We start from the raw sequence: 22,891 nt of genomic DNA, 5'->3' as shown, positions 1-22,891 counted from the left end.
GATACTGTCGGATCCTGAATTTCCTCCCCAAGAACTGAATAAAGGGCCATGCCAGTGTTTTGAAATATATTATAAAGCTTTTCATATTTTATACTCTAGATAAGCCTTCTATTTTCATATTTAAATTAACTTGGGAAATTGCTAAAGGATGAAATTACTTGAGGAAGGAAAAAGAAAGACAGCCTTGAACTAGTCATATTGCTGGCTGACAGTTTAATACTTAAAAAGACTCCCCGTTGAAGGAAATAAAAACTCCAATAAGCTGAAAGCTCGTAGGCAGTGTTCATTCAGGTGGACATGGGGAGTGAGGTCTGGTTATAGCTTTTCCTTCTGCTGGGCCTTATTTATCCTTGGAGAATGGTTTATTGTCTGTTTTGAATAAGATCACACAGATTACAAGCTGACACTATTGATCTATGTGACCTGAACAGACCCCTTCGTTTTCACTGGGGCCTGTCAGATCTCAATGTTGCTGGCCTCCTTTTTGGCTTACCATCTTTATTTAATATCTCATTAACCCTGAGAAAAATACAAAGAAAGTGACTTAGCATCAGTAGTTGAAAAATGGGAGTACTATGTGAACTAATCAAGGAGAGATGGGGTGAGAAGGAGGGGGGGAGCCGATATCAGGCGTTCCTGTTTATCCTTTGTTATCATGCTAGGGGAAGGAGGAGAAGATCAGAATTTAACTTGGTGTTAAAGCATTTCTGTGACAGAATCTTCTATTGCTTTGTTACTCAGAAGCAGGTAAATGATCCAATAAGCTAGTGGATCATATAAGTAAAGCGTATAGTCCTTCTCCCTGGGCCTAATGAGAGTCTCTCCTCCCTCTCACGGGGCCCTAACTGTGCATCCCATCAAAACATTATCTAGAGAAAAAGAGCAAAAGTGGAAGAAACATCTGGGCTACATGAATTTTAATCAGAGACTGTTGAATTTTTAATAAAATATTTCAGACATTCCAGATAGATAAGATAAATGCATATTATATTTTAATTTTAAGTGGCCAAAAATATTAAATGATTCTAAACAACATTACACTTCATCAAAACCAACATTTGCCTCTCAAGACAGTACCATTACAGAAAGTAGTCATCGGGTCCCCATTCTGGAGGAGGAAGGACCCTGAGTGAACTTGGTAGCACGACTGAGACCCCTCTCCCTTGGGGCTGACTCAGAGTCAGCCCAGGGCCACGCATGAATCTGGAAAGTAATGAGTAGCTCTTTTACTACCCAATATCTATTTGATGACCATGAAATACCATTTTTACACTCTATTAAATTAGATTCATCAGGGAGGCCAATGTCGTTGTAATGTGTATAGACTCATTGCTAATCTTCTCTAGAAATACCGGCTTATCTCTTGAATTATCCCGCAGATTTGGAAATGTGCCATCATTTCCCATCAATTAGTACTTTGGTCTGTTAAGAACCTTTCCACCCATAGCTTAATATCCTCCAAACAATAATGCTTTATGAAGAAAAAGAAGGAGAAAAACAGTGTTTAATGTATTCCTTGCTCTATTACCTAATTTTCAGTAAAGTTTTAGATACTACTTCAAAATGAAATGACAGTGAGATCTACTCTTATTTTCTTTTTGTCAAAAAAAGTTTGAAAATGTTGCAAATGTTGTAGGTTTTGTGGATTTTTCTAAAAGGACTGAGGCTATTATCCTCATGGCTTTCGGTAGGTTTCTAGCTGTTTTATACCCTGAGTAGGTATAATGTATGTAGTAACGGAAACCTACCTGCCTAGTTTTTCAGAGCTTAAAATTCTGTGAGCTTTTATCTTTTAGAGTGTAGTGACAAACCTGAGAATAAGAAAAAAAATATTTCCCAGAAAATGGAAAAGTTCCTGTCAGAAAGCCATGACATTTTATTCTGTAGCAAGGGCAGAATGGCTCTCATAAATTCCGATGTAAGGTGGACATAGGCACACACAGGGCTGCAAGAAATTGAAGCTAGAGAAAGAGGGAGGAGAGACGGAAGAACTTCAGAGCCCAGCCATGTGGGACCGTTTACCACACACGTCCATGGCCTGACATGAAAGTGCTATTGATCTTTATAATGCTGAGCCATAAAGAATATATTGGATTATCATTTGTGTACTCGGTATTAAGCAGAAATGTTCAAAACAAAATTTGGCCTTTGAACTGATTAAGTTATCTAGAAAAAGATACATGGAATATAGTATTCCCCAACCATGCTGGGTAACTAAAAGGCTGACTTAGAAGCCAATTATGTTACAGTGCAATAAACTTGAGGATTAGTTTAGTCAATTCCCATCCGTAATTTGTAGTTAAAGAGGAGGACATTTTTCTACAAAGAAGGCTATTGTGTTATAAGAGAGCTCCACTGATGGTAGAAAAATGGCTGAAGGACAGGAATAATTTGTAATAAGGGAAAGAGAAGAATACATGAAAAATACTTGGCTTTTCCAGTAGTCAAGAAATTTAAAATAAATGGAGAATCTATTTTTGGTTTTAGCTAAATAGCAAACTTACCACAAGGAATGATCAGTATTGGTCAGTGTAAAAATTTGAAAGCAATTTGGCAGTTTGTATCAAAAACTTCAAAAAATGTTCATTCCCCTTTGACCTAGTAATTCCATTTCTGGGAATCTATTTTTAAAAATCATCTATGAGCAGCCAACGATTTATGCACAAGGTTGCTGACTTCAGCAGTATATATTATGGCTGCTATAATAATAGATCCCATTTATCAAGCCCCTCTTATGTGCCAGACCCCGTGCTAGTATTTATATATATCTTGCCATCTAATTGATATGACAAAAACATTGGAAACTATTAAATTGGTCAATAATAGAGGAAAGATTACATGATGGTATAATGGACCGTTATATAACCAATTAAACATGACATACATAATTAACTTTGACAAGTGGATAAGTGCTTAATAAAATCAATATAAAACCATAGATGGAATAACTGCAGATGTATACGTATGTACCCATACTAATTATGAATGCATATGTGTAAATAATTGCAATTCTATATATGCATGGATATTGTTTATACACATTTACATCAAGATCAGAACAAAAACATACCCAAATGTTACCAACATTACCATCCTATCGTTATCTTTGATGAGATTATTATTTTTTAAAAAAGATTTTATTTATTTATTTGACAGAGAACGAGAGTGATAGAGAGAGAGAGAGTGAGAGAAAGAGAGAGAGAATGCAAGTAGGGGGAGCGGCAGGCAGAGGGAGAAGCAGGCTCCCCACTGAGCAAGGAGCCCGACGTGGGGCTTGAGCCCAGGACCCTGGGATCATGACCTGAGCCGAAGGCAGACACTTGACGGACTGAGCCACCCAGGCATCCCTGAGTGATGGGATTATGAGTGAATTTTACTTTCTTTCCTAAACTGTGTTCTAAAAAAATGACTAAATATTATAAGAAGGAATTGCAAAAGGCTTCCACTTTATGGATATTGAGCAGTGATGCCCGTGGTCCCATTGGTGCCATTGAACACAGTATGTGGAACTGAATTAAATCTGCATTCTATGTACTTTTAAATATTTTTCTTCGGCAATTCTCACTCTTTAGATATACTGTGTATGCCTACTACTGTTCTTGTGTTTCTAATTACTCCTTTTTTTTTTTTTTAAATAAAGAAAAGCATGAACTTCAGCCAAATGACTTGGCCATCTCCAAATCCCTTGAAGCATCAGGTCGGATATATGTCTACCGAAAAGACCTAGCTGACACTTTGGTAAGGACTTTTAGCCTTTACTTGAAACACAAACAGCAGACTAAAGTTGTATTTTTGTATGTTTTATAATGAAAGAGAAACACATTGAACTACTTTCTCCTCTGGCCAGTAATATACTTGGCAAACAACACCACCTTTGCAAATCAAAGACAGGTACACCTTGAGGAATCCTAAGCCTTTCCTGAGTCAAACCCTGCTTCCCTCTGGGCCTCTGAAACAAGGGATATGAGAGAAGTGACCCCCCCCATTAATCTTAATAACCTTCCTTCTTTTTTGGTGGATATGAGGAGATCAGGCTGAGAAATGTACCCTGTGCAAATTTAGGGGGAAAGAGACTCTGTATTGTTTCGGTCTATTTGGCACACTTCGAGTGTACCATTCCCTGGAAGAAAGGGTCAATTATCAGCCTTCCCCTGTAAGATAGGCTCATAACAATGGTACATGGGATGCTGGTGAGGAGTAAGATTTGGAAGAAATGTAGAACCCATGCTGTAAGTTATTTTCATTTCTAATGTAAGAACATTTACACCTAAGCAGATGATTTGTCATTCTTACTTTCCTAAAAACCTCAGCCTTGTGACTGCTTTCTGCATAGTAGGATCAGGCCTCAGACCCATCACCCATAAAAAGCAGGCTCTGCCAGATGGTGATAGTATCATCTAGAGACATGGTCCTAGTCTATTTCACGGAGCCATCACTGACTGGGATGGTTCTTTCTAGGCGACTCCTGTTGTATTTATAATTGAGGAATGTGTATACCACATGGGTTAACCAAAACTGCTTATAATAAAAATATTTTATGTAAAATTATCTACAAGTATCAACCTACCGGAATACTAATCATTGTCATTTTTGGCACTTACTACCAGACAGTTAGGTGCTGGGTAGTTTACATACAGTATCTCATTTAATATTCCCAGTAACCCTGTGAAGTTCAGAGAGGCAGAGTCCCTTACTCTAGCTTCCTGCAGCCAAGTAAGGGAAAGTGCTAGGACTCCAGGACAATATTTGCCTCTGAAGCTCTAACATACCTTTCATTTGTATGTGATGAGGGAGCAAAGCAGAGGGGAAACTTTTGTCTTACTGGGCCTTTCTGCTTTGGAGTGTCTTTCAGCAGGTCACAGGTCCTGTGTCTGTGCATGATGTAATTCCATCAGGGAACCCTGATGAACAGGATGCACAGCATCCTTGAGTAAACAGTGAGACTGGCTTGACTTTAACCCTCCCTATGGAGGAGGACGATCTACCCTCTGGCTTCTGCGGAGCTCATGGATGATGGTGGAAACTCACAGTCTTGTCTTCCATGCCCCCCTTCCTCGTAGTACCCATAGACTTCTTGGCAGTTCCCTGGTATGCACGCCCAGAGCTCTCCTACCACCATCTGGGGCCAGCTTCAGAAGAGTAGAAGGCAGGCCTAAGCAATGTCCTAGTGGAATAAATGGGTGCTCTGAAGTATGTTCCCAGAGAAGCCAGTTGCCATCCTGCCCTCAAATGTTTCCAACTCTGCATCCTGCCTGAGATTCTCCTGTTGGAATCATAGCTTTCAGTGTTTTAACTCCGAAAGATTTCAGCTGAAATGGAATATTCTAAGGGCAGGATAGATAACATGTGGAACCACTAGCACCCACTCCACTTACATATAGATGAGTTACTCTTCTCAGAAGGTGGGAATTAGAGCCCGGAATGAATGGGTTAGAGAAATAGGAAGTGTTTGTTGGAGAGGGCCATAGACAGCCTTGGACAACCAGAGGGCAGTACCAGGGCAAAGGGTGCATTTAGGGAGAAAAAACAGGAGGGATAAAAAGCCAAGTGAAAATATCCTTATATCTCCAAATTAGCATGCAGAGATTTATGTTACTTCCCAGCTCTTGGCTCTCCCTCTGAACGCCTGCAGTGTAGCATGGCATCTATCTGGTTCCAAACTAATCAGGCCATGAGAAACGTGGGCTTTCCCCTACTCAGTATTTGCACACGCATTCTTTCAGTCCACCCTCATTGAGCTCCCCGCTGTGTCCCACTCTGGGCTATAGGAACAATTTGTACCTTGACCTGCACTGAAAAGAATCAAGTCTGTGGTGAAGCTCTGGGGAGGCCTTTTATCGTTTTTTTTTTCCTTCAAATTAGGAAACCTTTTCATAACAATAAAACTTGTAAAATGCAAATAATTTTGCAGTTTTAAAATAGGAATTAATATTCGGAACCTGAAATATTCTCTTCATCCTGGCATGTCATTTATTTTTGCAAAATCCTATCTTTTTTTCCAAGTCATTAATAATTTTAACATCACTAACTACTCAAATCCAACTCCTCAATGGGAGAATTTTATTTATTTTTTTAAATAAACTCTAAGCCCAACATGGGGCTCAAACTCACAACCCCAATATCATGTGCTTTCCTGACTAAGCCAGCCAGATGCCCCCAGAGAATTTGTACTTTAATTGGAAAATAGCAAATTTTTCTTTAAATGCCAAATAATTTTTAATAAATTTAACAGTGACAAAATATTTAAAGTTTTGGTGACATTTAGTAAGTCCATGCCAGATTTTAGGAAATACTATTACCAGACTCATACCTATTTATGTAGGTAAAGCCACAGATACTTAAAATAATCATCTGCCCTGGGGTATAAATGAAGTGACTTTTATTTTTTATTTCTTGTTTAAATTTTTTTCACTTTCCACAGGCATTTTAATAAAATTTGTAAATGTGTGTCTGGGATGAGGCTTGTTAAACGTATTTCCTGCAAAAGCCATGTCTGTCTTTATTGAACTGCACCATGACATTTCTTTTGTTTGTTTTTATACTAACCTGCTGGCACATTAATTCTTACCAGAAGCCAAAGTGATTTCAGGGCTTTCGCTTTCATTACGCTGTCTGCTGGGGCAGTGTTTTATAATCAGATTTGTGGATGCGTGCATGTGTGTGTGGGCGTGTGTGTGTGCGCACGCGCGCGCATGTGTGTGTGTGTGTGTGTGTGTGTGTGTGTGTCTGGGGGGAGGGGCAGGCTAACTCAGTGAAGTATCATTGATCACATTCTACCATTTCCAAGGCTGTTTCCCAAATTGGTTGTAACTCACCAAAGATGAACAGACCAGGGAAAATATTAAGTGCACTCAGACAAGATTACTTTCCTAATCTGGGCTTCTAGTGGCTTTCTGTGGCCAGCCAGTTCAGCGCCAAACATTTGGGAATTACTGAGGATCCTTTTGCTTCTGTCTGTCGGTTTAGAACCCATTTGCAGAAAATGAGGAATCACAGCAAAGGTCGATAAGGATTTTGGGAATGAACACTTGGGATCTTGCTCTGGAATTAATGAACTTTGATTGGAGTCTCTTCAATTCGATTCACGAGGTAAGGAGTGAAAAGATAAAAAATGCTAGTGCTATTTTAACTTTGCATTCTTTTTGAAGATTATTTGTATGTGACTCAGTTTTAAGAAGATCCATCATCCGGTCATATAGTTATGCTTAGAATGCCATTGCCCGAAAGATTTTTGGAGACTTGAAATACATTGAAAGACTGACCCAAACCTAGGAAAATAAGAATACATTATCATGCTTTATTTGTTCCTAATATAATCATATGTGTGGTATAAAAATGCTATATTTTTATATGTATGAATACTTACATATTTACATGTTTATGAAGCTCTAATGAAATTGAAGGGCCATTTTACATTTGACAACTTTGATGTTGATTCTTTTATTTTTTCCCATAAAGTTCACAGTAGCGATACAAGAATCATATTTATGCACATACCAACATACACATAGAGTCATTCTTTCCCTCAAGAACATTCTATACATTTAGACTATGCTGCAAGACTTAAAGTACTTTCTTGAAACTTTGGAGATATATTTCAAATTTTTAAGTTCATCAACCCTCCCTTTGAAGACAGCTTAAACATTTATAAGATAATAGATTAGGGACAAAATGCTACTGACAACTAAGGAATAAATGTAGCCAGCGGAAAGGCTCACAGGAATCAGGAGATGAAAAATGAGACAGCTCTGTGCAACCATATGTTGCATTTGCTTTGCCATGTAGGGAAATTTTTCATTACAAAACAGCCTTTCCTTCTGAAGAAACTCATGCCCAACTTGGGTGCTTGAGCTTCACTTTCATTTTGGAATGTCTTTTAAATGTCCTCATTAAAAAAAATGCCAATGTTATAATCTAAATTTAAGCAAGTAGTGAACTCCTTCAAGCTAAATTATTTGTGTCTTTGGAAATGTTAATAAGAGTAGGATGTGTCCCTGCTTGTGCTGCTTTCTCAGTGGGAACATGGGAAAGTGTGCACACCCCCTCATTTAAAAACAAATCTCTTCTGTTGCTCTGCATATGATCAGTTTATATAAATTTTGGACCTAGCCCTAATCTCACTCTTTCTGTTTATGATTTTACTGTGTCTTTTATCCGTGGTTCTCAGAGAGTGGGTACCCAGACAGCATTAGCAGCACCACCTGGGAACTTGTTATAAATGCAGGTTGGGGGCCCCACCACAGACCTACTGAACGAGAAAATGTGGGGCATGGGGCCCAGCGAGCTGTTGTAATAGGCCCCTAGGTGATCCTGATTCACACTAAAATTTGAGAACCCTTGTCAAAAGAATCTCCCTGTACTAGTGACAATCATTTCTACTTGTTTTTGCCTGTGTAACAAGTTCAGGAAGTTTGGATTTGATTGAGCCTGTGATTTAAACTTTAGAACTTCTTAGATTTTCGTGTAAAACCCACGTGTCATCTGCACATTCTAAAACAAAATTTTTCTGAGGATTCTAGATGAACATTATTTAATAAGGCATCTCTAAAACTGCATTGTTTCAAATTGAATCTATTCTATTCTCATGACACATTGTGAGAATGGCTAACTGAGGCAGCTCTTAAAAATGGACTGACTTTTGTATCAGCTTGTCTCTGTGCTAAAAAATGCTGGTGTGAATCCATCTTCTTGCAGCAAGAGCTGATCTACTTCACCTTCAGCCGACAAGGCAGTGGGGAGCACACCGCAAACCTCAGCCTTCTGCTGCAGAGATGCAATGAAGTCCAGCTCTGGGTGGCCACGGAGATTCTGCTCTGCAGCCAGCTGGGCAAGCGAGTGCAGCTGGTGAAAAAATTCATCAAAATCGCTGCACAGTGAGTTTCTGGCGGTAAAAAGAGCAATTCCTCTCATCTCCTTGAGAGAGTACAGTTTTTCCCCTGGTGGTGATAAGAAGGGTTAGGAGGTAAAAGTAGAATACTGAGTTAAGTGACCAAATGGTTGAAAAGGTCTGTTCTTGAATATTTACGTCTTTGCATTTGAAGCGCTTATACTTTAAAGTCAATGTCAAAATACCAGACTCCAACCCAGGACGGTTAAGCAGCCAGCGCCCACGTGCTCTGTCCCGCGGCTGAACTACAGTGTGGCCAGTGAGCTACAGCAGGCTGGGAAAACCGGGAAGATGATGTGAGGGGGGGAGAATCATTGCAAATCAGGTGCACTCTAGGATTCTGTTCTTAGCTGCTTGATGCCCACAGTGTGGACTTTGCAAATTCCTCCGCAGGCCCAGCCCAGGCTGGTCCCATCTGACCTCGGAGTCTCCCCCGCTGGGTGCACGCCATGCTACAGCCCCTCTGAATCGCTGTCTGTCCCATGCACGCCATCCTCCAGACCTGGATGCGGCGTTGTTGGCTCTGCCGAAATGACCACTTCCACCTTGCAAATTGCTGTCATTCTTTAAGACCGAGGTCAGAGGTTGCTTCCTTCCTGAAGCCACTCTGACTTTCAGATGCAGGGTGAACTACTCCCTGCCCCCACTCTCCCTCACACACGTGCTTTTTCCCTTTTAACTTTTTTATTATATTTATTAAACTTCTCTGTTTATATAGAATCCCTTCACTTGGCTATGTTAGCCTCCAGAGGACAGGGGCCATTACTAATCAAACATTGACTAATCAAACCTGATATGCCTGATGCAGAACTTGGTAAATAGCAGTGACTCAGTAAAGGTTAGTTGAATGACATTTTAGTAACTTGCTGAGAGCATCTCCTAAAATACCAGATTAGTATCCTGAGACTGCTCTTCGGACAGCCTCCCAACAGAAGTAGGCAGCGTGAATCAGAATCTTTCCCAGTTGCTTCTATTTCCCATTTTATTTCTCCTTTGTCTTCCAAAATAGTTTTTACATCAAACAGTTTTGGAGTATACAGCAGTGTAATATGTTCAGGAACTATGTATTGATCACTCATTACTTGTACAGATCCTTGCGAAGGAACCATGCATTTCCATTGGGAAACCAGACTAACCCTACACCCGGTCCGTGCCTTTGAGAAGTTTGCAACCTGCTGAAGGGGATACTTTGATAACTCAGATGGCTAATGTGCAAAATGCAACAGGGGGTGCCTTATTCTGAGATTAAATTCTACTGGGGATTCGGAGGGGGGCAGCTTGTATGCCAACGATGTGGAAAATGAGGATTCAAAGACAAGTAGCGTTCAAGACTGTGTTTGAATTCTGGGGGGAGCTGGACAGGTAAGAATTCTGAAGTGCGCACCCTCCGTGGAGCTGAAACTCACTGGAGGAGGGAGGCAGAGAGGCTCCGTGGAGGCAGACAGCGTACGGTCAGGAAAGGAACCTCATCCACTTTCACCAGGATGGAGTGTTATTTGTACAGAAATTGTGGGAGATTAATCTGCAAAGAAAGATAAGACCAAATTGTAAAGGATATTGAATTTCAGATGGAAGAGATTGGGCTGAATTAAGACAGGGATTCATTGCAATTTTCGTGCAGGAGACTGACACGATCAGAGCTGTCCCTCAGGAAGGTTGATCTGAAGGTAGCACATAGACTGAACTATAGACCCCCCAGAGGTAGGGTATCTTGTTTACCTAGCAAGAGATAATAGAGGTACCCAACCTGGTGTTTGGTGTGACTGGGAATGGAAGGAGAGACATACAACAGATATTCCTAAATCTTGGACAGTTTTTATGGTGAATTTTCCTTTTTTTTTTTTTTTTTTTATTTGGCCAGTGCATTCCAAACGGCCTGTGAAATTCATAAAGGTGAGGCTCTTTTGGATCGAAAGCTTTCTTATAAATGCCAGTTACTTGGAGAAATGGGACATTAATGTCCCAAGGAGTAAAATGACACCACACAGCTTAGTTCCAGTCTAAGATTATATCTATCCTCAGGGAAATGAAATATATTCACATCTTCTCCATATGGCCCCATGCTCTTGAATTATTTACTCTACTGGTCTCTCTATCCCTAGCCCATGGAATAGAATGCCAACAGAAACATGAAGTTAAATTCCTCATAATCACACTAGTAGGAATAACCAAGGGAAAACAGTAATTTCCATGACCATGAAGTGTCTCCCCTGCCTAAGGCATCTATTTGCATATTCATGTTTCCCTTCCTTCCCACGCTCCCCATCCCCCACCTCTGTGGCTTGAGTGGAGTCTATACCCTCCCACAGACAAAGGAATGTTTGCGAAACTGGAATATTTCAGTGTCAGTCTGTTCTTATCATGGAATGAAGGAACCTGGGTAACAAAGGATTCCAGACCAGATTGGTATCCAGTATTTGTACTGTATCAATTTGTCTTCCAGAGAAAGCGTTTTTGTTCTTTTTATAGGTTCAGACGTTAGTTATATGTGCTTTTTTTTTTTTTTATCGTAAGTATAACTACAAAAGAGATCTGGGCCAGGAAAATTGTTGATGGGAGCTAAAAGATAAAAAGATGAGAATTCTGCCTGAGATTCCGGACAGATAAATGATGCCGAACAAAAAGAGGAGTAATAAACCTTTTTATAATGAATAATAAAACCATTTCCCCAAAAAGTCTTGTTTTCAACTCCAGCAAATGCTATCCGAAAGGCTTGCTGTATACTGGGTATTTGGGTGACAGGCAGAATATAAAAACGAAATGGATATATCCTCTAGCTGTGAGGAACCTAAAGTCCAGTGAGGATTTACAGGACCAGGGGCTTCCATCATGTTGTAAGTGGGAGGACCTGAGAGTCAGAGAGAGCCTCCCACAGAGGTGCCTGTGGCCCAGGGCGGGACAGTTCTCCCAACCACAGGAGCCTTTCCACAGAGGAACCTCAAATCAGCACACCAAGCCTTGGAGCTGCCTCACGTCTGTTCTGGCTGGTGTGAACTTTCCAGGGGGGGTGATGAGACAGAAAGGGAAGCAGAGGCCAAGTATGGAATGCCTTTGGTCACCGATAATTTACAAAAACAGGTCGATTTCTAAATCATGGACCCAGAGGCATCTTTATGTATTCATTCATGGAATATACCAGCAGCGTCCACCCAGGAGAAAGTTGGTAGAAACCGGATGAAGGGGCCAGTTAGACTGAGTTTCGGGTCCTCTCGCCAACCCCAGAGCTGCAGGCAGGGCCAGACACCGGGTAAGGAAGACTCTGAGAGGCACAGCCCATGCCCATGGAGGCTCCGTAGTAAGGAGCCTGCAGGACGGTATCTACCCCAGATACTTCGGACCCTAGGTGTGGAGGCAGTTGTGCCTTTGCCCTTTCCACTATTATGGGGACAGAACTTCCCACATGCTCCCTGGTGGGACCTTGTCTGCCCTGGAGCCCAGGCCCAGCTGTACTTGAGCAGAATGCAGCCCCCGAGGCTGGCCCTGGGAGCAGCCCGCTTAGGGAGGACCTGCCAGGCACAGCCAGCTCTGTGTGTTACTCCAGAAGCAGCCCCATCCATTCTCCTGGCTCTGAACTAGACACTTTAACACACAGCCTGTGCCACTGGAAAGCCGTACCGTTTCGGGGGACAGTTTTTAGTATGTGTTGAAAACCTTTAACGTCAAGATAGCTTTTGACCAATCATGTTACGAATGACTGAATGTCTCACTTAATTAAAGGAACTATAAATCCAATTAAAAGTTTTATGCACAAAGATACTCATTGTAGCATTCTGTATTGAATTGAGAATAACCTAAATGTTAACAATAGGGGCATAAGTAAACAAATCGTGAAATGTTTTTGATGAAGTTATATAGCCATTCATGATGATTAGAATTATCGTTATTAATTAAGAATTAATAATACACACTATAACACAGGGTAATTGAAAAAGCAGGACTCGGAGTTATACATACATTGTCCCCAAGTTCCATGTGAGCCCCTGGGGGAGATGCAGTGGAAGAGAGGGGGCATCTGGGACAAGCTGGTACTTTTTATGCCCCGGCTTACTGTTGAGCACTTTCATATTTCTTCATATTTATCAAGTTAGAGTAGTTTCTTAATTTTAAAAACTTTGCTTGGAGAAGTGGTTTTTTAAAACGCCCCAGATGAAGGAGTGTCTGGAACCCACAGGCTGTCCTGGCTGACCTCGGAGACCAAGCCTCCTCCGCAGGCTTTGAAAATGAGTGGAATTTTGACCAGTTAGGTTGAAGGGCATGATTGACGTTATGCAGAACAGATAAGCTTACAGAGTGAATGGAGCTCAATGTGATTTTATTTTGCACTTTATTTCCGCCTTTTTTTCTCTAAATGAGAAACATGGGACAGTATCCCCACAATACATGCCATATTTTACAAAGATACATAATATAGTAGCTATATGGTTGATAGCAAAGAAAATGCTCCTGAATGTCATGGCAGGGGGAGCTTGGGCTGGTGAGGGGTGAGGTGAGAGGGGCTTGTCTGTCAAAACATAATGACAGCATCCTGAGTACAGAGATGGGACAAGAGAGCTGTTATAATGAGAGTATGCTACATATAAAGAAATGTGAATTCAAGAGTTTTCAGTTGAAATTGTAAATGCATCATCCAAGATAGATTTTTTGGAAGGAGGAATCTTTTGAAGTGTCCAGAGGGTGTCTGGAGCCAGATCTTTTCCTATAGGTAAGAATGAGCTAGAGTGTTTGGAATCTGTCACCTGTGAGGAACGGTGGAGGGGACACCCCCCCCCCCCCCCACACACACACAGGGGCACTTAGTGTGTGTTGGCCTTGGAGCAGAGTTTCAGTGCTGCCCTGGACTTTGAACTCTGCGGCCTAGGAGAGTCTTTTCAGCTTTATCTTTTGTGGTCATCTGGCAAAAGGATGTTGCTCCAAGTACCTTGTGGTTTCTTTATTCCATAGCTGCAAAGCCCAGAGAAACCTGAATTCTTTCTTTGCTATTGTGATGGGTCTCAACACTGCTTCTGTCAGCCGGCTGTCGCAGACCTGGGAGGTGAGCCTTGGGGGTCCATGTGGAAAGGGGAGGGGAGGTTAGAGATAAATAAAACTGAATGGGAAATGTTCCAGTGAAAGGCCTTTCTTTAAAATAATTTGATTTAGATGGTTTAAATGAGGTAAGTACTACTAGGGAAAAAAAAGTTAAAAATGAATGTGTCAGGTTGGACTATTTTGATCAAATGGTCTTCAAAATGGTTCTATTATTTATATAAAATACATGAAATATATATTATATATATTTTCATATATATAACATATATATATGAAAGAGATAAAAATTGTAAAATGCTCCACAGGTAGAATTTTTTTTCTGCTCTGCTGCCATGATTGTGTGGTTCCAGCCCCGTGTTGGTCCTTTCAAAAGTGGTAACATGTGTCCAGAAGCAGATTTGCTGAGATGCTAGTGAATGTAAGCTTCCAGGCCTTCTCTCTTGCAGGGCCCCCCCTGGCAGTGTGTTCACATGGATGATGTATACCTTTGTAAAATTTGCAGAAGTAATTTTGTATTCTTTTTTTCAAAGAGGGCCCACAAAGTGTTATGTTTCAGGCCTCCCAAGTCTGGGTTCTGTCTGTGTCCCTGTTGCATGATGGGGTCTACCTGGGTTCTCAGATGGAGAGGCCCACTCAAGTTAACCCAAGCTCTGGGACATGGATTCTAAGGGCGTATGTGCGAAGAGCTGAAACCAGGGCATCCCTGAGTGTGGCCAGACACAGATAAGAGGGCTCTGGCCTCCCCCCTGGCCCCATCACCTTCTTTCTTTGGGCTTTTGTTTGTTTCTCTCTGTTCCTTGTTGACTGGCTACCTTGTTGCGAGTACCATTTCTCTCCCTCGGCCTTTCTCTTTCACCATCAAGGCTGCTCCCTGGTGGCCCTGACCTGCGTGTGGCTCATGCGCTCTCCTTAGCTTCTCTCCAGTCCCCTCAGCTTCAGCTCCTGTCACTACTCCATTCTGTATATGGTTTCCAGTTCTCACTCCTGCAAGATAGGCCAACTATTTTTTTTCTTACATGAGATGTCAGCCCAGGGCTCTGAGCATCTTAGGGATTCACTTTCTTTGCATCAAGGGCCATTCTCCATTGCAATGCATGGTGGTGACCTGAGGGTCAGGGTCAGTGCTCCTTAGAGGAGTGCAAAAGAAAAGAAACGAAAGGCCTGCCTGCCCTGGTTAAGCAAACAAGACCTGCGCGTGCATCATAAGATGAAAGGAGGTGGACAGCCATTGCCACAATCCATCAGAGCAGGGGGAAACCAATGGCCAGCAAGGGTCAGAGGAGAGGGGAATTTGGATTAAACCTCGAAAGAAGCCTTGAGGTGCAGAAACTGAGAGGAGAAAGAATTCAATTCAACTCAAGCAGCATGCATTTCATGGGCATGTGGATGGCCTACTATGTGCAGGGCTCTGCATCCGTGCCATGGCTGATCCATACTGGGCCGGACCAATTAGAACAGAGTATGTGGTAATGGAGGAGGTCCAGAACCAATTCCGGTTGGACCCCAGGAGGGCAAGTGGAGACTCACCCCAAACCACCCAGCTAGAAAGGGGCAGCATGGGAATTCAAATTCAGATTGACTGACTACTCAGAAGGGTCTGAGTTTCCTCCCATGCCACCTGCTGGTGTAGGAGATCTTTGTTCAGCGATCCTACCCGTTGGCGTGCAGGCTGTCAGGGTTTTTATGGCCTTTAACCATTTAGCCCTCTGCTGTGAAATGCGGTTATATCATTTAAGAAAAAAAAAAAAAATGCCAGCCAGTATTACTATTTCCCACTCAGCAAGACTCTGTGAGAAGTCGAGAGCATTCGCCAAAAGTGGGATATGGAACTGAAATCCCAGTTTGTATTGAAAAATCACCAGTGTGTGGAATGTCTAACCAGCTAGATCCCTGAGTCATGTGGCCGTTACTTATTTTAAACTGTTTTTAGCAACACTCCAAGGGAATGTCACATTAAGGAATGATGAAGATTGCATGGTGAGAAGCAATCGGGGTAGAATCAAATGATAGAGGTGTTTGTGGTCAGAAACGTGACACATGGAAGCTCAGCTTAATAAACTTTCCCCCCTTGGTGCCTCTGAAAGTAACAGACTTCTTTGACCTTTTTCTTCTTTGTATTTTGTTTGTTTGATTTTAGAAAATCCCTGGGAAGTTTAAGAAACTTTTCTCTGAACTTGAAAGTTTAACAGTAAGTAGTGAGCCAAATGGGACTTACTCTTCAAATCAACTGATAGCGCCGAATTTCTTTCTAGATTGCCGTGGCTAGGACCCACACTTCACCCTGTCTGACTAGACTAGACCACTAGTCTAGAGCACTTAGTACATTAGACTAGAACACTCATACATTAAACTATAGCTTTTCCTTCTTAGAGCAGATCACTCGTACATTAAAACTATAGCTTTCCTTCTTATGGAGGGAAGAAGTTGGCAGTTAATGCTTCTTCCTCTCCATGGAGAAAAGTAGTGAGAATGGTGCTTTTGACATGATTTCCAGAATGCAGATTTTTAAGTATATAGTCCATTTCAAACGTCTACAAAATTAATTGGTATAAATGGAATGTGCAGTCAATATCTTATGCATGATTCTTTTCTCCTTTTTCTCCTTTCTACCATTTCTTAGGTTTAGATTTTTTAAAATGTCTAGGTGCTTTTCGGAACACAATAAAACAGTGTTCTCTTATTTTCTATGTATTGCCCATGCATTATGAGGGAGGTTTTTCTTTGCAGTGTACCTAACAAAAGACTTTGGGGTTAACTCGCGATAGAAATTATGCAGAGGAAACTGTACTTAAAGAACCTATTTGAGGAAAATAATAGGGCAATCAAAAGGTGCCTCCCTTTTGCAGTCATTTCCCATTATTGTAAACTAATAAGTTGACTTTTATTCATTGCCTACATTTCCTGCCCTAATTTAGTGAGTATATTCTCCTAGGAAACCTTTATCTACTTTGTTCTGAGAAAGAACCTCTCGATATCTAAATCATGTTCAAATTGTATAGCAAAAGTGGATTTAGAATTGTCTCTATAGCACATTGATTTTTCTTTCTTTTGTAATCTGCTTGGTTTGGCAGGATCCTTCCCTGAATCACAAAGCCTACAGAGATGCATTCAAAAAGATGAAACCACCCAAAATCCCATTCATGCCCCTGTTGCTTAAAGGTAACAATTTTCTATATGCTGTCTAGTTCCATCTGCAGAAATGTATCACTGTAACTGTACAGGCCTAAAAGAAAAAAGAGAGAGAGACTTGGTATATTTCTTTAGAGTAATTTTGACATTCAAACCTAACCACATTTGCCTGCTATCAGTTTTCAAATGCTCCTTTATATCTGAGGTAGCTGAAATACTTAATTGTATTTGAGAGATACCAAATGTATGACATTTTCACCTGACTCACAGAACTTGGCACTGGAAACTTGTGTTTTTAGTTTGCTCTGCTTCTAAGTGCAGTCTTATTTCTTGGAGTTGACCCTCCACTTAATTCAACTAAGAAGAGGGCTGAGAAAAAGAACCCAAACAGAGATCATACTCTGCGTTTGCAGCTTATATTTCCAAGAGCTAACTGCCAGGCTGCTGGTGTGTGAGAGAGACATACCTATGGTCAACCCCAGCAATATAGTTTATGAAAATTATTGGTGGAAAATGTACTGTCTTTCCAGGAGTGGCATCCATTTGGGAAAGTATGTGAGGGCTGCAAGCTGGTCCACTGACTTCTCTTCTGTAGAGCACCAAATAATTTATCCTGAAACATGTTAGTTAAATTTGCTAATGAGATCTCAGTGGTCTCTTTCAAACCAAGAGGGTTCATTATAAGGAAGTTCTTTTGAATCTGGCCTGTGCTAACATTCAGTATATATCCTACCTATGTGCTTTCCAGGAAAAAGGGATTTGGTCATTTTTCTTGGCTCTATTTTGATTCTTTCCAAGGGATTTTATAGGAAGACTTTTTTATATAGCCTCCACCCTTCAGAGGCTTGTAATTTCTGCTGGGTCTGGCCCCAATAACTGGACTCATAAATGTGATTCTGGAAATGAGCTGCCCTGGAACTGGATTGCTGGATGGCAGGGCCATTCTCCTCCCAGCCCACCCCACCCCCATCGCTACCCCCACTGGCAATGATGCTGATATTCCCTCCTTGGCTTTTCCCTAGAACAGCCTGAGCTTGCAGAATTACCGAGTTGCTATGATCCCAGCAGCCTCTCATCCATTCTGCCTCTAGTAAAAAGCAAGAATCTGCCTGAAACAATACTCTATTAACACCACTGAGGCATGCAGATGCTTCATGCAAGCTGAAAAGATTCGGCTAAATGTAAATGGATGGAATAGGGAGAGATTGTAATGCCAAAATAACAATTTAAAAGTTTATTCAGGCTTCTGATTTTTATTTGCAAAATAAAACAACATCCTCAACTGGAGAGTGGGGGTGGCAGGTGGGAAGTAACACTTAGAATCTTTTAGACACAAATAGGAAACATAGGAAATGAAGACAGATTTGGGAAAGGAATTGATTTTAAGCAGAAAAAAATTTTGAAAGAAAAGTTGTAAGGTAATGAGAAATTAGTTGACAATGTCCCTTTAGCTTAATTAGATATGAGCAGTGCTTTTTGCTGTACATTTGTGATTTTCCCCAAAAACTATTTAATGCATTCAAGTGTCTCACACTTACATCTTAGCTTGGATGCAATTTTCTGCTTTACTGAGTTTATCTAGACCTCTTTGTTGGCAGCAAAACAAATTTCCTTTTTTTTCTACTGAAAATACATTCACTCTAGTAAGTTAAACATTATTTCTTTTTTTCATTAGAAGCTTTCTTGAGTTTAAGCACTTAGTTTTCCTTTTTAAATATTTTGTCATTATAAAAATAAACACGGTTAGCACTTTATATTGTATTTAAAATTATTGTTTTTGTCTGAAATAATCTCCAAAGGAATATCGGGTGAAGATTTAAAATATGTATATATCATGCCTGAAACAAAACATTTTGGAAAAAGTAAACAGCATTAATTTTGGGGTTTTTTAATTGCAAAAATTTTTTAAAGTTGCGATAAACTACTTTAGAACAACGAACTTTTTAGTGAAAACTCGCCCCCCTCTCCCTTGTGCCTCCCATTTTGGGTTACTGTTAGAGAAAAAGGACCAAATTGAACTCTTTGGGTGTCAAGAAGGATTAGGCCTCCCGTGTTTCATTTTTGTGAGCCGGTCAGTTCCCAGTAAGCATAAGTAAGATTATCAAGTGAGTTCTTAACCTGAGGATCCTTCCAGCATTAGTTTTCCTGTTTCCCAGTTGAATTCTTGCCTTTTGATTTAGTTTCCCCCCTACTGTGGTACAGAATCCGTTCAGAAAGCAGATGAATGGAAAACCCTAAATAAGTGTAGGGAAGAGGATCCAGCTGAGCTAAAGTCAGAAGCAGCCGAACAGTCTGTACCATGCAGTGTTTTTGAAGATGGTAGTCCTTCCCAACAGAGTGAATTATCAACAGGTGTGTGAAGATGAACCGAGGTCCTCTGGTGGATTGTGTGTGTATCTCAGAGATGAGAGGATTACAGCAGATTTGCAGGGGCGTTTAAATAAAAGGAATATTAGGTGCTTGTATATTTCTTCCTCCTCTTTTACTTGCCATCTCCAAATGGAGTCGTTTCATCCAGTGGTTCTATTACATGAAGTGTTTGGAGAATGTTCAGGTGTCTCCAGATGAACAGTGCTCATTTCCCACACTCAGCCGGGTGGGTACCCTGAACTGTTTCACAGCCCAGGGCTTTAAGTTCTGAGATCCCAGGTTTCTCTCTCTCTTTCTTTCTCTGTCTCTTTTTTTTCTTTTCTTTTCTTTTCTTTTCTTTCTCTTCTCTTCTCTTCTCTTCTCTTCTTTTCTTTCTTCCCCCCCCCTCTCGCCCCCTCCCTCCCTTCCTTCCATTTATTGGTTTCTCTCTCTCACACCTTCCTCTTCACACACCTGCCATTCACCTACATCAAAACCTTCAGCCCCTTGAGCCCCCTTTTGGGTGGCAGCCCCTTCCAGCCTCTCTCTCCTTCCCACCTGGCTGAAAGCACCTTCCTTGTTCTATTCTCATGCCAGCATCAGCCTGACCTCCAAGCCCCTGAGGGTTGGGGTTAAGTGAGACCACCCAAGAAGAGAAGAGACCTCAGGCTGGAGAGAAGAGAGGGAGCCACCAAGGAAACTTGAAAAAATGCAGACACACTCCATGTGCCATGAATCTGGCAAGGCGACTATGACGGGTTGTAAGACATGCCCAAGTCTATTTAGCTTGAGCTCCCAGAGAGACACAGTGGTGAGAGGAACCAGGCTCCCTGGGTTTGAATCCTGGCTGGGACAAGGAGAGCCGTGATCGTGGGCCAGCTACGTGTTCTTTGGCCCACAATTTCTTCACATTCTGTCCTGCTAAGGCTATACCTTACAGTCGTTTGTTAATGCTGTGTCTAATGCTGTTAATAAAGATGAGTGCCATTATTGCTGTGATCCCTCATCGTTATCCATGGGAACACAGGGAAAGATGACAATGATGTAACGCCGGGGAAGTGGACCAAGGGACTCAGAGATGGCGTTTGTAACCGGAGGTCTCAGGGAGTTAAGGGAGACTAGGCTTTTAGGTGGTGTGTGGTGTGTGGTGTAGAGTGCACACAGTGCTATTTGCCACACAAAAAACGGTAAGAGCTAACTGGGTCGACTACTCTCTAAGATTTTTTAAAAAGATTTATTTATTTTAGAGAGAGTGTGTGCACAAGTTGGGGGAGGGGCAGCGGGAGAGAGAGAATCCTGAAGCAGACTACACCCTGGGCAGGGAGCCGCATGTGGGACTCCATCTCAGCACCCTGAGATCATGACCTCAGCTGAAACCAAGTCTGGTGCTTAACCAACTGAGCCACCTAGGCGCTCCAAGGTTTTTTTTTATTTTTTAAGTAATCTTTACACACAACGTGGGGCTCAAACTTAAAACGCTAAGGTCAAGAGTTGCATGCCCTTTTGACTGAGCCAGCCAGGTGCCCCAGGACTACTCCCTTCTAAATATGGTGACACAGAATGAAAGCTTGGTAGTTCTTTTCTGAAAGCAAAGTCATGAAAGATAAAAACAAACCAGAGAGTTTGTCAGATGATCATGTAATTGTGAATTGTTTTCCTGTTAGAACATCAGTTTAAAAGAAGGGGGAAAAAAATCTCAGGAAAACTTTGCAGTACTGGAAGCTGTAAGGGATGCCTTGAGGAAAGGTTTGTAGCAGGGTATCCTGTAACTATGTAACTCATGTCGCCCCCTGGTGAGCTGTCAGAGCTCAGCGGCCAAACGCATCCCAGGCAGGTTTCCGGAGCACCTAGGTCATAGTTGCCCCATAGGGACCAGCAGAATGAAAGTCTTGATTAGATATAAATGCTTTCCCTTTCTATTTATAGGCATCTAAACCTGTTCTTTTCCCTCTTTTATGTCAGGTTACTTTAACAAGATAATTTTCATTTGGTTTGCTCTCCATGTTTGTGATCTAACATGATTATTTGCAGGCTCTTTTTTTTTTTTAAGATTTTATTTATTTGACAGAGAGAAACACAGTGAGAGAGGGAACACAGGCAGGGGGAAGTGGGAGAGGGAGAAGCAGGCTCCCCACCACGCGGGGAGCCCGATGCGGGGCTCTATCCCAGGACCCTGAGACCATGACCCGAGCCGAAGGCAGACGCCCAACCAACTGAGCCACCCAGGTGCCCCTGCAGGCTCTTTTAACTGTAATATATTTCTTACTTTGATTCTTGTCTTTGAGGATTCCCTTAGTGCTCAGTCATTGACCCTCTGAACTGAGTTTTTATGAGTCATCCACTCATTGAGCTTCAGCTGCTATCTTTATTTTAACTAATTCCCAAATCCCTTTCTCTTGAGGAGGCACTTCCTGGGGGTTTTATTGCAACCAAAAGGAGATTTTTGCTTGAATATCTTCTGTCACTTTAAATGCAGTGAGGCTCAAACCAAATGTAACTTTCCCTTCTTCTGAAAATATACTTTCATCCTACTTTCCTTATGTTCTTTTCATCAGTGATACTTTTTTGCATCTGTCAAGGAGGGCCAGAAATGTTGCCATTTTCTAACCTGTCCCTTTCCTCACTTCTGATACACAATCGGGCACTGGCTTTTGGACCCAAAAATCGAAATTGAAACATCTAGGGCGCCTGGGTGGCTCAGTTGGTTAAGCATCTGCCTTCAGCTCAGGTCATGATCCCAGGATCCTGGGATCAAGTCCCGCGTTGTCGGGCTCCCTGCTCTGCAGGGAGTCTACTTCTCCCTCTGCCCCTACCCCCCTCATTCTCTCAATCTCTCTCTCTTGCTCTCATGCTCTCTCTCTCAAATAAATAAAATCTTTAAAAAAAAAAAGAAACATCTAAATCTAAATCTTCTAACATTTTAAGTAAAGCAGGCACCATACACTTTGCCAGGAATTGTTAAAAATCAAACACAAAGATACTAAAATTCTTTTGTTTTTGGCTATTTAGTTCTTTTCTGCTCAATGTTCTGGCCTAAAAACATAGTGGACTGGTTAAGTTATATTGGTTAAGTTGAAGTCAAGCACTTCACCGTAAGTACAAAATATATCATTGCATTTATGTTATCTTCCCACACAGACACATAAATTATGCCTTTTCACATCAAATACCATACAGATTCAATTTCAGTTTGCCTTGTCAAATTATGGAATAATGCACAATGTTTAAGAAAAATTAAGAAGTTGCACTGCATCTAGACCTTCTTAGCCCTGACTCATGATCCATTCCTAACAGCACATATATCTTTTTGTTTTTAATTTTCAGATGTAACATTTATTCATGAAGGAAATAAAACATTTTTGGATAATCTTGTCAATTTTGAAAAACTGGTATGTAAATTTCATTATTTCTCCCTTTTACCCCCTATAAGGAAAGTGTATGCTTTTCTTTCCTGCTCCAAGAAACAAATGGTTTAAGTATTTTTCTCCTTTGAATGCA

At 41.3% G+C, this 22,891-nt stretch overlaps 1 protein-coding gene across 3 annotated transcripts in view; it reads left to right on the top strand.

Moving 5' to 3' along the window:
- The window catches only part of RAPGEF5 (Rap guanine nucleotide exchange factor 5), a 236,155-nt gene that overhangs the window by 200,256 nt on the left and 13,008 nt on the right, over positions 1-22,891 (top strand). For 2 of the 3 annotated variants that reach the window (XM_027574280.2, XM_027574281.2), the window contains exons 18-24: positions 3,641-3,738; positions 6,967-7,089; positions 8,695-8,873; positions 13,829-13,919; positions 16,053-16,103; positions 16,987-17,074; positions 22,718-22,782. In XM_027574280.2, the coding sequence (XP_027430081.1) occupies positions 3,641-3,738; positions 6,967-7,089; positions 8,695-8,873; positions 13,829-13,919; positions 16,053-16,103; positions 16,987-17,074; positions 22,718-22,782 (695 nt within the window). Of the gene's footprint in view, positions 1-3,640; positions 3,739-6,966; positions 7,090-8,694; positions 8,874-13,828; positions 13,920-16,052; positions 16,104-16,986; positions 17,075-19,990; positions 20,653-22,717; positions 22,783-22,891 lie in introns of those variants that run through there. The other variant, XM_027574282.2, reaches the window with a different exon arrangement.

Source organism: Zalophus californianus, chromosome 12, assembly GCF_009762305.2.
Source record: "Zalophus californianus isolate mZalCal1 chromosome 12, mZalCal1.pri.v2, whole genome shotgun sequence".
In the NCBI taxonomy this organism is placed as follows: Eukaryota; Metazoa; Chordata; class Mammalia; order Carnivora; family Otariidae; genus Zalophus; species Zalophus californianus.
Note: the sequence above shows the minus strand (reverse complement) of the source record. Positions and strands in the feature narration are given on the sequence as shown.